Genomic DNA, 14,083 nt, shown 5'->3' on the forward strand with positions numbered 1-14,083 from the left:
GTGTCATATTTAATGAAATAAACAGACAGAAAGGTGGAAAGAGAGAACTGATCCCATAGGTTGTCCTCTGACTTCCACACAAGCCATGGGACAGGCCACCATACACACACACATGCACACACAGTAAAGGCCAAGGACAGAACCCACTCGTGAATACACATCATTCCATCAGCATGAAAAACATGGCAAGTGGTCACAGACACCTGAGCTCTGCTGTTCCCTCGCAGCTAGGCTTTCCACTCTCAAAAGCCTTTTCCACCAACTCAGGTGTCTTCTCATTTCTGTGCAACAACCCACACACACCCTATGATGGAAATGACACAGTTCCCATTCCACTCACAACCAGCATGCGCATGCACATGCTTGTTCATTCCTCCATCTCTCTCTCTCTCTCCCTTATTTACTTATTTACATAGAGACAGGCCTCTCACTAAGGCCAGAGCTCTGTTTCCGTGAGTCTGATCCACTCCTCTCTGGCCCTGAATCCTGCGATTATAGAGATGGTGATGAGCAAAGTCAGGATACTTGGGGGTCTCTAACAGCTCTGAGCAACAGAGACCCTTTTGGTCCTCAGGAGTCAGGTCACCTTCAAGGCAAGAGTCAGCAAGGCGGCTGAGACCTTGAGTCCCAGGCAGCCTGTTTCAATGCTTTTGTTTGCCCTGCCCAACAGGTGGCACTGCTGAGTTTTTGCTGGAAGATTCCTTTGTGTGTGTGTGTGTGTGAGTGTGTGTGTGTGTGTGTGTGTGTGTGTGTGTGTGAGTGTATGTGTGTTTTCCGGGAGGGGACAGCCTGCAGTGGGTGAGGCCATGGACACTGCTAAGTATCCCATGAGATATAGGGGACTAGCACCATAATGAGGAATTCTGCATGCCCCCACTTTACCCTACAAGTCTACTGACCCAGGCTGAGAAGCTCTGACATGGAGGGAGAGTGCCAACAGCTGACAGCTGACTGTCCTGCAGCCTCCACCAAACTGACTTGGTAGAAACCACAGGGCATTGAGCCCGCTGGCAGTGGTCTAGCAGGCTCAGACTCACTCTGAAGGCTAAATGCTACACTGAGGCCTGCAGTGCCCCAACCTGGTGGCCTGCTGGGTAGAGAGGTACATGTGGAGAAGCCAGCCCTTTCCTCAGTCTGACATCATTGTGGGGACATCACAGTAGTGGCAGGCACCCGGTAAAGACACCGGCCATCACACTCACGCACCCAGACAGTGTCTCGGACCCTTTTGGAGATCTTGAGCAGGAGATGCCTGAAGGTACCCGGCTGGAAGTGCGTGGCAGAGTGCTGGATGCAGAGGCAGAGGAGGAAGGCAGGTGTCAGCTTGTGGTCGTCACCCCCAGGCTCAATCAGTGTCATGATCCTCTGCAGCAGTGTGTCCTCCACATCGGGCTCAAACTCCAGGAGCAGTGACCGCCGCCGGACCACAGCAGCAGGCAAGGAAGGGGCCCCACGGGCTCTGAGCACCGCACCACACATTCTACAGCTCTGTGGTGCCGCCCCAAGACGGGCAAGGGCACAAGCAGGCAGTGGCTGTGCCTGCCCAGGGTCCTTGAACAGCAGCAGGTAGTAGAGACCCAGGGAGAGGAGGTCGCCATGTTGTAGCACCACAGGGTTCCTTCCCACTTCTGAGAAGTTGACTGACACCGGAGCCCCTGTGATGGGCTCCAGCACTAGCCTGGTCCCTGCCGGGCCACCCTCTGGGGACTGATGGCGGCGAATGGTACAGTGCAGGGGCAGGATGTCTGGGGCAGACAAGCTGATGCTGGGTTTGCTAGACGGTGTGCGCTGGCCCACTGTGTGCCGTTCCTTGCTGAGCACGTACACCAGGCTGTCCTAAAGAGCAGACAGGCAATTTAGGACAAGAATGACACTGGTCATGCCAGCACCAGCACAGCAGTGTCCCTGTTCCTGCAGCTGGCTACACACCCCAAAGCCACCAGTAACCCTTGACCTTGGTAACCCTCCCCTGGCTATTTCAGCCTGACCCAGAGGATGCGGCTTCCTTACACAGAAGAGACCTATCAAGGGGCGAGGGTCCGACAGCCACGAAAGGGCTTCCAGACTCCCTCAAGTCTCCCCAGGAAGCAGAGCAGGCCCTGCTCCTCAGGTCTCAGTTCAGCATGGGGATTCTCTTGAGACTGAGCCCAGGAGCCCGTGGATGCTGTGACAGGCCCAGAGACCAGAGCAGGAATGAGCAAAGACAAAGACAAATGACAGTAGGCTTTCACCAAGGGCTGGCTCCTTGGGACCCAAATAAAGAAGTAGGAAGTGGCTCTGGGAACCGAGTCTACTGGGACAGGCCAATCATGCCTACACTTGGGAAGGAAGCTGAAGCAGAAGAATCGAGTTCATATGACATGGTTAGTTTCATACCAGCCTGGGCTACATAGGAAGACATTGTTTCCAAAAGGAGATGGGAGAGAGGGAGAGGGAGGGGGAGGGGGAGGGGAGAGGAGATCAGACAACACAGCTTCCAAGTCATGATTAGTTCCCAGTGTCACCTGGTCTCATAACACACACACACACACCTACTCCAAAGACCTGAGATACAAGTTGAGAAGTGGTCTGGCACCAAGATCCAATGAGGGCTAAGGTTAGTGACAGCCCTGGCTTGGTGCCTGGACAGACGACAAAGGTAGCAGCAGCCTTGTGCCCCACCTCCCACCTCCACAGCATCCTCCCAGCCTTAGAGGAGATCCCACAGCTGCCTCTGTTGGAGGAAGGATGAGGCCTGGGCTACCGGTAAGGGGCAGCAGTGCTGGGGACTGGGGTGGCTCACGTGCTGCTGGCTGTAGCCCTGCAACAGCAGCAGGTGCGGGCACTGGTACAGTGAGTAACGCATGGCCTCAGGGACGGGCTCCTCAGGCCTCTGGGCAGCCTCAGGTAGCGATGGTGCTGGGCTTAGGCTGGTCTCGCTGACTGTACGGCGCAGCCTGGTCGGTGGGGAGCTTTGAGCAGCCTCAGAGGTGAGGGCTGTGGTTCCCTTGGCACGGATACGCTGTAGCCTCCGGGCTTGGGCGTTTATCCCTGGAAACAGAATGAGTGAAGGAAAGTGGTCAGAGATCTCATCACCCACTTCTCAGACTGCCAAACTTTGAGTCTCATTGGGTCACTTAGACACCTGTCATTATTCTGTCGGAAAAGGTCTGGAGGAGGCCTAAGGCCTCTGGCCGATGTCTATGTCCTTTAAAAGTTTGGGTACTGCCCAGACGGTGAGAGAGCTCCCAAAGCCCCGCCCCAACAGGAGCCCAAATGTCCATTCCTTGTGGCTCAGAGGCAACCATCCTATACCTTAGCCTGCACCATGGCTACCATCACCAAACCTATAAAACATGTCCCTGTCACAGCCTTGCTCAGATCTGATCATCATGTCAGCACAGAGCCCTGCCCCTGAACCACCTGCCCTGTCCTTCCAAGCCCATGTATGTCAGAGTAAACTCACTGGGGGTAGGGTATTCTAGCTAGAAGTGATAAAGCCAGCCAGTAACTTCACAAGGCAGAACTGGCCAAGCCGCCAGTCACCTGATGGTCTGCTCCAGCCACAGCATGGCTGGCTTTCCAGCAGCCATCATGGACCTTGAGTAGACATATACACATACACACACACACACACACACACACACACACATGAACACACATTTAGGCACAAGTGCACATAAATGTATATGCACTGAAATATATAAATGTGTAAAACCACATACAAATAGAAGTCCATGTAAAAATGTACACAAATATACATGCACACACAAACACATATATGCACAAATGTAACACACAAACACAATAAAACATATATACTCATGCAGCCACAAGCACACATGCACATACATTCTGCATTTCACACTCTTATGTACAACACACAGGTACAGAAACATCAACACAAGAATATGTGCTCCCAGCCCCGCACACACAGTCACATGCTGCTGGGGAATAGCACTACACTCCATGAGACAGACACTTTAAAGCCCTCATGCTTTCAAACGCAGGAAATGCTCTCTAAAGTACCACTGCTGGGAAAGCTCCCAGCAGGATGGAGGGAGCCCTGGGGACCCAATCCAATGCTCCCAGCTGACCCTGGAGCTTTCTTCCCTGAGCCCTCTGCTGAGTCCCCGCCATGCAGCTTTGTCCCTGTCTGTAGCATCCTTTCTTCCAGCCATTACAAACAGAACTAGACAAAAGCCAGAGGGAGGCCAGGAACGGACTGCTATGCGCACCTTACCGGGAGCTGGTGGCTGAGCTCTAAGCTCTGCCCTTCCGTGCACAAGGCTGCCTGCGCATCTGCAGCCCGCGGGGGGCCGGGGCTGCAGGATGGGGGCTGCCAGCCGCAGTGCCAGGCTATGAGGCTGCTCTGCCTGCTGCAGAGCCCAGCTGGCCAGCACAGCAAGAGAGAGGTGCCCAGCAGGTAAGGCACTCTGCCCTGCCTTGCCCTGCCCTGCCCCCAATCTGTAAAGAATGCCAGCTCCTCGGCTTGGCCTCATTGAAACAACCACGGGGCCAGACCTGAAAGACGAAAACACGGTACAAAATGATGCTCTCCTACAAATTCTTCTCCAAATCCAGGGCTGGGTGGTGGGGAGGAGGGATTCCCTGGGGAATCCCAGAAGTTCTGGCATTGCAGAAAGCAGCACAGCTGAAGGGGCCCCTCCTCTTTTGTTTCCCAGGGCTCCCAGAAGGCCCCAAGGTTCTATGTTAGGTCATAGTTGACTGAAATCTTTTCGCTTTGAGAAAAGACAGCATTATCCTGTCAGATGTGCCCCCTTCCTAGTCCAGGCCTGTCTAACATGGTTGTCAATATTGATGCCAATGCAGGGGTTTCTCTCCTCCCACCAGGTCCTGTTCTTTGGTTCTGGCTGGGCTCGCTGTCCAGGCTTTTGCTCTGAGTAGCAGTGGCTGGATATGTATGCAATGTCCAGTAAAGCACACTGAATAGGAAAGGCTGTGTAGTAGCCACAGCAGCAGCTTATACTACGGACACCAGCCAAGCCTCGTGTGCACAGGGCCAACAGTAATCTCATGCCTCCCTCCTCCTCTGTCACTTGCTATGAGGGGCATACACCTTGCACCAGCCTGTCCAAAGAGGGGCTGCGGCTCAGTTGCAGACACTGCAGATGATACTCCAGATACAGCAGGAAAAGCCGCTAGCAGGAGAGACATGTGGCCCAATACCACAGGCTTAAGTTTACAAGCCCTGTGATGCCCCTGGTTTGTGGAGAGGCGCACACAGAAAAGGCCTCAGTGAATGGACTCACAGCATGGCTGAGCTCACAGGTGGGAGGGAAATGAATGCTGTGATGGACATGCTGGGTTTAATAGGAAGTCTTGTGGACGACATGTGATACGAGTCATATCTTTTTTTTTTAAACATTTATTAATTATATGTAAGCACACTGAAGCCGTCTTCAGACACCCCAGAAGAGGGCATCAGATCTCATTATGGATGTTTGTGAGCCATCATGTGATTGCTGGGATTTGAACTCACAACCTTCAGAAGAGCAGTCGGCGCTCTTAACCACTGAGCCACCATCTCTCCAGCCCTCTAAGATATCCGAGTCATATCTTTATTTATTTACTTATGCATTGTAGTAGGGCGATGTTTATGTGTGTGTGCATGTGCAGTGAGCAGGAACACGGAGAACAAGGATCTGATTTTGTGAAGCAAGTTCTCTCCTTCATGTGGGTCCCAGAGATCCAACTCAGGTCATCAGGCTTGGCAGCAAGGCCACCTCACTGGTCATACCGCGTTTTTTTGAAGAGTCTCTCACTTGCCAAACAGGTTAGGCACTTTGGCTAGGAAATCCCAGGGATCTTCCTGTCCCTGTCTTCCCAGCACTGGGGTGACAGGTGTATGCCACCTGGCTTTTTTTTTTAAAGGGGGGGACTCTGAGGATCAAACTTAGGTCCCTATGCTTGGAAGGCAAGCACTTTACTGACTGGATTGGCTCCTCAGCCCTCGTCTTGTTTTGTTCTGAGAACAGTTATGAAATCCTCCTGACTGCCTCCCCAGTACTGGGATTACACATCCATACCACTATGCCTGGCTTTATTTATCTTTAAGAATTCTAAACAAACATGGCACCTCTGGGAGGCAGGTACCCAGGAGTCAGTTAAACATAGGTTTTTCTTTTTAGTTTTTGGTTTTCTGAGACAGGGTCTTCCTTCCAGGCCAGCCTGGAACTCCTAATTCTCCTGCCTTAGTCTCCTGAAGACTGGTATTACAGGCCTGTGCACCATGCCTGGTTGCTTTTCTTCACTCTTAAAAGATTTTCTTCAAGCAGACATCATAGAATTCTGACTGCTTTAAAGCACCTCGCTAGCATGGGACTTTCTGATCTGTCCCCTCCTCAAGACAAGGCCATAGAAAGCAAGGGCCCAAACCACTCGGTCAGGGAGACCAGTTTTGAGGACCTTCCAATCCCTGAATTCTTAGAAACAGAGCAGTGGTCACAGTACCACTACATGAACATCATCACCTATATATCAACTCAGGTCCACCCCTGACCAATGACCTCCCATGTGGCCTCTGGACTGAAGGCCTGCAGAGGTCAGCAGGCTAGCACCTCTCATAAGTCAATCCTGAAGCTGTGGAGAACACAGTCCAGCATCATGGCTGGACATACCCTACAGCTGCTGAGGGGCTCAGACCCAATGTCACATGACCTAGGAGGAGCTCGGAGAGTTGGCAGTCAAATGGGCATATGTCTGAGGGCAATACGCAGCTGTCTTGGTCAAAAACAAGGTCACTTTAGGTGCCCCTACAGTCAACCAGGGACTTTGCCAATGTGAGGGGAACCTTAGAGGAAGCCTCATTTCCCACATCCACTCTAGACAAGTCAGCTGGCAAGAGGTGGCTCAAAGCCTTTCAGAACATGGCAATTTTGGATGGAAAACTATTCACTGCATGTAAAGATGTCAGGCCTTGCCATGTGTGAGTGAGGACGGAAAGGGACAGCCCCCTCTTCCCTTCCCCTGCTGCAGGGATGGTCCCAGCCAAGGCTCTCGTCTCCTGGAGGAGCATCGCACCTCCCACTCTGCTGTGGCTGGGTCCCTTGCAATCAGAAGCTCTGACTCAGAAGATCTCAGCAACACCCGTGAATCAGCCACTGCCATGTCTGACCAAAGACAGCTGTCCCCAAGCCTGACAATCTGAGTGTGATCCCCAGGAACCATGAAGTGGAATGGGAGAAGCCACTCCCACCACATGTTGTCCTTTGACCTCGACGTGTATGCCAAGGTGTGTGCTTGAGTGGGAACACACACACACACAAAGAAATAAATGTAAAGCATGTTTTTCAGCTGGGTATGATAGCTGAAATCCCAGCACTCAGGAGGCAGAGGGCAAGCAGATCTCTGTGGGTTCAAGGTTAGCCTGGTCTACAGAGTGTTCCAGGCCAGGCATGACCACATGAGACTCTTAGCTCACACAAAGAAAAGCCCACTCTCTCAAGTACATGCTCAGGGTCCTGTGCTGTTCACAGACACTTCTACCGTCCAGCTGACAGACACTCGAGTTCTTGGCGTGTCCCTTCAGGGCACTCAGAGACCCGACCTGGCTTTGCTAATCCACAGCTTCTCAGATGAATACAAGCCAGTGTCCCACAAGCACATGTGTGTGTGTGTGTGTGTGTGTGTGAGTACACATGTCCAGGAGACATCTCCCAGAGGAAACAGCTGGGCAGGCAGCTGGGACTGGGAGGAAACAATGTTTTTGGCACTGGAACTCAGGGTGCCAAATACAGCTGGGGACAGCAATGTGGGGACCAGAGTTCTCCCAAGAGATGATTCCAAGATGCTAAGCTGGCCGCCTATGGGCATTCTTTTCTATGGCTGGCCTTCTCCCTCTCCACAGAAAGCAGCTGCTAATGTGTGGAGCAGGGGCGGGACATCACTGACAAGAGCTCGTCATTGTCATCAGAGCTGCCATCATGGGTCAGCTCTGGCTTCAGAAGGCCCTGGAAAGCACAACACAGCTCTTCCTGAACGTCACTTGCTTCCCTCGTTCAGTCAGTCTGCGGGGCTCTCCCCGGTCCTGTTTGTTCACCCTTCCTGGCTCTATGGTTAGAAACAGTACAACCAGGAAGGACTTCAATGTTCTCTGCCCAACACCCTGGACTCAGATGAGGCTGATGTGTGGTGCCGCGTTCCTGTGGGGTGGGGTGGGATGGGGTAGGGTTTCTAATGTGAGGAAGGGGTTGTCTGCACCAACTACAGACACACTTCAGTAAGCCACAGCTGCTATGGTCCTTGGGTCTGACTCATCTATAAGGAGTCTCCTTGCCGATGGAGTACCCTTTCCTAAGTCAGCAAAGAGACTTGAGCTCTATCACTCAAGCTAACTGTGTCTGATACAGAAACAGCATTCAAAACCAACACCAAACTCCTTCCAGCCACGAGTGGCAGTGCATGCTTGTAACCCAAGCACTCAAGAGGCTGAGGCAGGAAGGCTGTGAGTTCACGGTCAGCCTGGGCTACATAGCAAGACTCTTTTCTTTAAAAAAAAAAAAGTGAAAAATCAGGTGTGATGACACACATCTTTAATCCCATAACTTAAGGGACAAAAGCAGATGGGTTTCTGTGAGTTCAAGGCCAACCTCATCTTCACAATGAGACTTTGAGTGACTCAGGGATGTGACGAGCATGCAGGAAGCTCTGGGCTCCATCCCCAGCACTGCACATACTGCACTACCTTCTCTACTAGGTAGAAGCAAGGGGCTCAGAAGTTCAAGGTCAGCCTCAGCTATGTGGGAGCTCACAGCAGCTTGAGAGCAACACGCTGCCTCAAAGTAAAACCGCTAGCTTTTTTTTTTTTAAGACCCACTTAGGAGTAAGCGATAAGAACCTCCTCAAACCGTGGTCAGCCTCTTTCTAGGTAATGAATCCACTTTAAATTTGCCTCCCTCCAGCCCAGACGGTGTCTCACTATGTAGCTGACTGACTAGAACTCATTAGGGGAAACCTGTACAGAAAAGGTACGCTGAGGAGCTAGAAAGATGGCTTTATGGCTCAGAGCTATAGAGTGCTGAGTCTTCTAGCACAGCAGCAAACACTTTTTTTTTGGTTTTTTGAGACAGGGTTTCTCTGTGTAGCTCTGGCTGTCCTGGAACTCACTCTGTAGACCAGGCTGGCCTCGAACTCAGAAATCCTCCTGCCTCTGCCTCCCGAGTGCTGGGATTAAAGGCGTGCGCCACCACGCCCGGCTCAGCAAACGCTTTCTATGGTTGAGCCATCTCTCTACAACCCCTGTTTCTTTGATTAAAGCTGTGTTTATTTAGTGCATATGAGTGTTTGCCTGCATGAGTGTCTGTGCTCCACATGTAGATTTTCTGACCTAGAGGTCAGAAGACACCGCTGTATCCCCTGAAGCTAAAGTTATAAAAGACTGCAAGCCACTTGTGCATGCTGAGAGCTGAACTCAGGCCCTCTGCAAGACTGACACGTACTCTTGACCACTGAGCCATTTCAATAGCCCTCACTGGCTTGCTTTCTTTCTTTCTTTCTTTCTTTCTTTCTTTCTTTCTTTCTTTCTTTCTCTCTTTCTTTCTTTCTTTGTTTTTTGTTTTTACTCTGCATGTGTGTGTGCTTTAAAGTGCATGCATTTACAAGCACCAGATGCATACCTGGTGCCTGCAGAGTCAGAAGAAGGCAGAGAAGAAGGTACGAGATCCCCTGGAGCTGGAGTAACAGATGGTTATGGCTCCTAGCGGGAGCTAGGAACTGAACCCAGGTCCTCTGGAAGAGCAGCTGGTGCGCTAACCACTGAATTATGTCTCAGCGCCTCTCCCCCCAGCCCCCATCAGTCCCATTTCTTAGGTGTAAGAAACTGAAGTACATTAAAGACGGGTCGACATTATTAGTCAGCTGAGAAATGGAAAATGAAGTGAAGGTTACAACAAAGACCACCGGGGCTGGGGAGATGGCTCAGTGGGTACAGCCCCTGTGCTGCACCAGGACTTGAATTCAAGCCCCAGAACTCATGGGAAAAGGCAAAAAAGAAAACAACAACAACAACAAAACCAAGCCAGGTATAGTGGCACACACCTTTAATCCCAGCACTCAGGAGGCAAAGGAAGCCAGAGCTCTGTGAGTTCAAGGCCAGCCTGGTCTACAGGACAACCAGTGCTACACAGTGAGACCTGTCTCAAAACAAAACAAAAACCAAACCAAACAAACACCAAAGAAAGCAATGAATGGTGATGCATTCTAGGGGAGCAGGGAGGGCAGCAAGGTTAGGAGGGTCTCTGCCACTTGCTGGCCAGCCTAGCCTAGCTTAGCTAGCAAATTCCAGGCCACTGTGAGACCTTATTTTAAAAACAAAACAGTTGTTGGCACCTGAGGATATTCACCAGTGATGTGCATGATAGCATGCACATCAGGCCAGCCAGAAGCCACACACACACACACACACACACACACTCTCTCGAGCACACACACACTAAATCTAAAACAAAGAGAATGATGTATCTGAACATCAGAGAGAGAGGGAAAACACTGAATTACTAACAAGTAATTTGCCAGGCATGGTGTAACTCATGCCTGTAATCCCAGCACTTGGAAGGCTGAAGCAGAAGGAATACCATGAGTCTGAGGCCACTCTGTTTCAATTAATTAATTAATTAATTAGAATCTTCTTGGTGACGAGTGCTAAGAAAAGGCAGAGACCAAAATGGTCATCATCAATTACCACAAAATTAAAGTTCACATGAGAGAAATCCGTCTTGGAGTCTCAGGTACGGTTTTACCGCTGTGAAGACACCATGGCCAAGGCAATGTGAAAAGAAGCATTTAACTGAGGGCTGCCCCCACTTCCGAGGATGCCTGGTGCTGGAGCAGTAGCTGAAAGCTTACACCCTGATGTGCAGGCATGAGGCAGAGAAAGGAAGACGGGCCTTGGTGTGAACTTTTGAAACCTCAAAGCCTACTCCAGTGCACACCTCCTCCAACAAGGCCACCCCTCCCAAACTTCCCATACTTCTCAAACACTCCACCAACTGGGAAGCAAACATTTAAGCATATGAACATATGGGGGCTGTTTTATCCAAACCGCCACACCTGGCATATCCTAATCTTCAGTATACAACGTATTAAATACAAACAAAAGCCCTGACATGCTTATTTTGAGACAGAGTCTCACTCTCTAGCCCAGGCTGACCGAAACTCAAGACCCTCCTGCCTCCACCCATCCCCCACGCACCCCCTCCCCAGTTTTTGAGACAAAGTCTCACTTGGAAGAATAATGACCTTGACCTCACTGTGTATGGGAATGACTCTTGAAGCCTTATCCTCCTGCCTCTCTCTTCCAAGTGCTGGGATACAGGCTTTTGCCACCACAGCCAGTTGTCGTGGGGCTGGAAATCTAACTCAGGGCTTCCTCCATGATAGGCAAACAATCTACTAACTGAGCTACATCTCCGGCCCCTAAGATCTTGTTTTTAATTGGTTCAAACTGTGACCACAATGAATGGGGAGAATCAACCAGATGGGGCAGTGAGGATGGCTCGTCTGGCAGGAAATCAGTGGATCATGTCCAAAGTTCTAGCACTCAAAAAGTGACAGGACTATAGGGGGATCAACATGATGAACTAACCAGTACCCCGGAGCTCTTGACTCTAGCTGCATATGTATCAAAAGATGGCCTAGTCGGCCATCACTGGAAAGAGAGGCCCATTGGACATGCAAACTTTATATGCCCCAGGACAGGGGAACGCCAGGGCCAAAAAGTGGGAGTGGGTGGGTGGGGGGGTGGGAGGGAGGATATGGGGGACTTTTGGGATAGCGTTGGAAATGAGGAAAATACCTAAAAAAACAAAACAAAACAAAACAAAAACTATACCGCCAAGGCACAAGCAGCAGCAGCAGATGCGGTGGCGGTGGCGGCAATGGCGGCAATGGCGGCAGCGGCTCACTGGCTCTGTCACCAGTGAAAGACATGTCTGCTAAAGAGCATCTGAAAGAGAAGCTCACAAAATGGTCCCAGCTCCTCTTGGGGACATCCTGAAACAAGGAATGGCATGCCTTCTGTGGAGCTCCTGTGGTATCAACTGTGACATGGGGAGTGGGGGTGGGAGGAGGAGTGGGGTGGGCTTAAAAGCAAAGCCTGGCCTAAGAAAGAAAGCCACTAATCTCTGTCATAGTTTTAAAGCAGGCTTCTAAAATATTGAATTCTTAAAATAAACTTTCTATTTCAAAAAAAAAGTGACAGGACAACATTGTCATTTTCAAGGATGGCCTTGGGGCTGGGGACCTGAGTTCAGTTCCCAGAAAGCAATGTAAAACTCTGGCCAAGGCAGAAGGTGCTTATACCCCTCACACTGGGCAGGCTGAAGCAGGCAGATGCTCGGGGTTCACTGGCCAGCCTGGTAATGTCCAGGCCATGAGAGACTCCGTCTCAAAACAAACAAACACATAAGGTAGAGGGCACCTGAGGGACAACACCTAAGACTGTCCTCTGACCTCCACGTATACATCCAAATATGCAGACCCAAACCTACACATGCATCCCCGCACGCACACAAATGCTAAACAAGAAATAGCTCACAGCTGAATGTCATGGCCTCTGGGGGAGCAAACTAGGAAGAAGGGAGAACTGGCAGAAAGCCAGGATTTTGTTTTTATTTGGTCTTAAGCAGCGATGAGAAAGCATTCCTTTAACTGTAAACACATCTAACTAGAGATAAGAGTCTTTTAAAGGGCACGCTTTTCAAGTGCTGAAAGAATATTCGAGTGTCCTACTTTGATTCCCAGGTGTACTTTCTTGTACACGCTAGCGCATCTGAGACTGGGAAGCATCCCCTGTTCACCATGAGCCACTCACCATGAGTGGCTGGGATTCAACAGCATGCCTGGTGTTCTTGGAGCAGAGTTGCAACACAGCAGGCATGTGTGGACGCAGGCGGGCAGGGGGAAGTTCTGACTGCCCATTTCCAGAACCTGAGTGTATCAGGGAGATGGGGGAACACTGAAATGTGACACTTCTATCAGGCTTAGGACATAGAGAATGGTACTTTATGTGCAGTGTGGCACTGAGGACTCTGCATTGGGAAGAAGCCTAGGGTCTCAGTGGTAGAGCCCCTGCCTAGAATCCCCCAGTGAGGGGCTGGGGCATGGCTCAGTGGTAGAGCAACTGCAAGCCTTGAGAGATTCATTCCAAGTAACACACACACACACACACACACACACACACACCAAATCTATTTGACTATTATACACCAGTTTGTGCAAGCTCAGAACTATACAGAGGAGAGTCCATGTATAAAACCATGCTTAGATTTAGTAGACTTCTTTCTATTCTCACTCTCTATGTAACCCAAACTGGTTTAGAAGTCACTATGCTGCCCAGTTGGCTCTGTGGTTTGTATGGAGTATGTGTGTGTGAGGGGGAAGGGCAAGTGCTAGGCAGCATCCTCAGAGGTCCACATCTCTGCTGAGGTCACTGCCAGGTCAGAGTGCACTGGAGAGGAAACTTGCTAATAAACCAAAGTCCTTGTCTGCTGATCTTAACATGTAGACCAGGGGTCTAGTCCCCGTCACATATGTTCCTTCTGATCTGAGAGACTTGCTCAGCTGGACGCAGAAGAGAAGTAAGGGCACTCACTCCACAGGGAAGGAAGAGGGAAGGATGGAAAGAGAGAGAAAATGCAAAAAGCAGTTTGCAGTCTATGACCAGAGCTAGACAGAGGCCTCCAAAGACCAGAAAGGTGTACCGTATCAATACCGGCATTGCAGCTTGCCCTGTGCAACCTGGGTGGCAGGGCTGACACTGTGCCCAGACCCCACCCAGAGCATGGAGTCTCAAGCTGCTGTTCTTGCCATCAGGAACAGCTACAGACATGCTGGTTAGTACGCAGAAACCATGTGCAGCTCTAACAAGTACTCCCCACACAGGAGGGTGCTGGAAGTCAGGCGGGGGCTTGAGGAGGGGGAGAGAAGGCCTGCCTGCTGCTTACTGTGAAGGAAGGAAAAAGAGGAAATGACCATTCTGGAGAACAAGAGAACAGCCAGGACAGGGTGACTTGGAAAGTGCCAGGACATCTCACCCAGAAGACAAAGTCAGAAAATGACCGCCTGAGTGTGTCACAAAGGAAAA

At 50.8% G+C, this 14,083-nt stretch overlaps 1 protein-coding gene across 2 annotated transcripts in view; it reads right to left on the reverse strand.

Annotated features, from left to right (window-relative positions):
• Positions 1-14,083, reverse strand: part of Radil (Rap associating with DIL domain) — a 72,455-nt gene that overhangs the window by 24,764 nt on the left and 33,608 nt on the right. For both annotated transcript variants that reach the window (XM_021162360.2, XM_021162363.2), the window contains exons 3-4: positions 2,783-3,030; positions 1,207-1,836 (exon numbers count right to left, since the gene is read on the reverse strand). In XM_021162360.2, coding sequence (XP_021018019.1) covers positions 1,207-1,836; positions 2,783-3,030 — 878 coding nt within the window. The remainder of the gene's footprint in view (positions 1-1,206; positions 1,837-2,782; positions 3,031-14,083) is intronic.

Source organism: Mus caroli, unplaced genomic scaffold (genome assembly GCF_978045245.1).
Source record: "Mus caroli unplaced genomic scaffold, Mus_caroli_1 scaffold_4, whole genome shotgun sequence".
In the NCBI taxonomy this organism is placed as follows: Eukaryota; Metazoa; Chordata; class Mammalia; order Rodentia; family Muridae; genus Mus; species Mus caroli.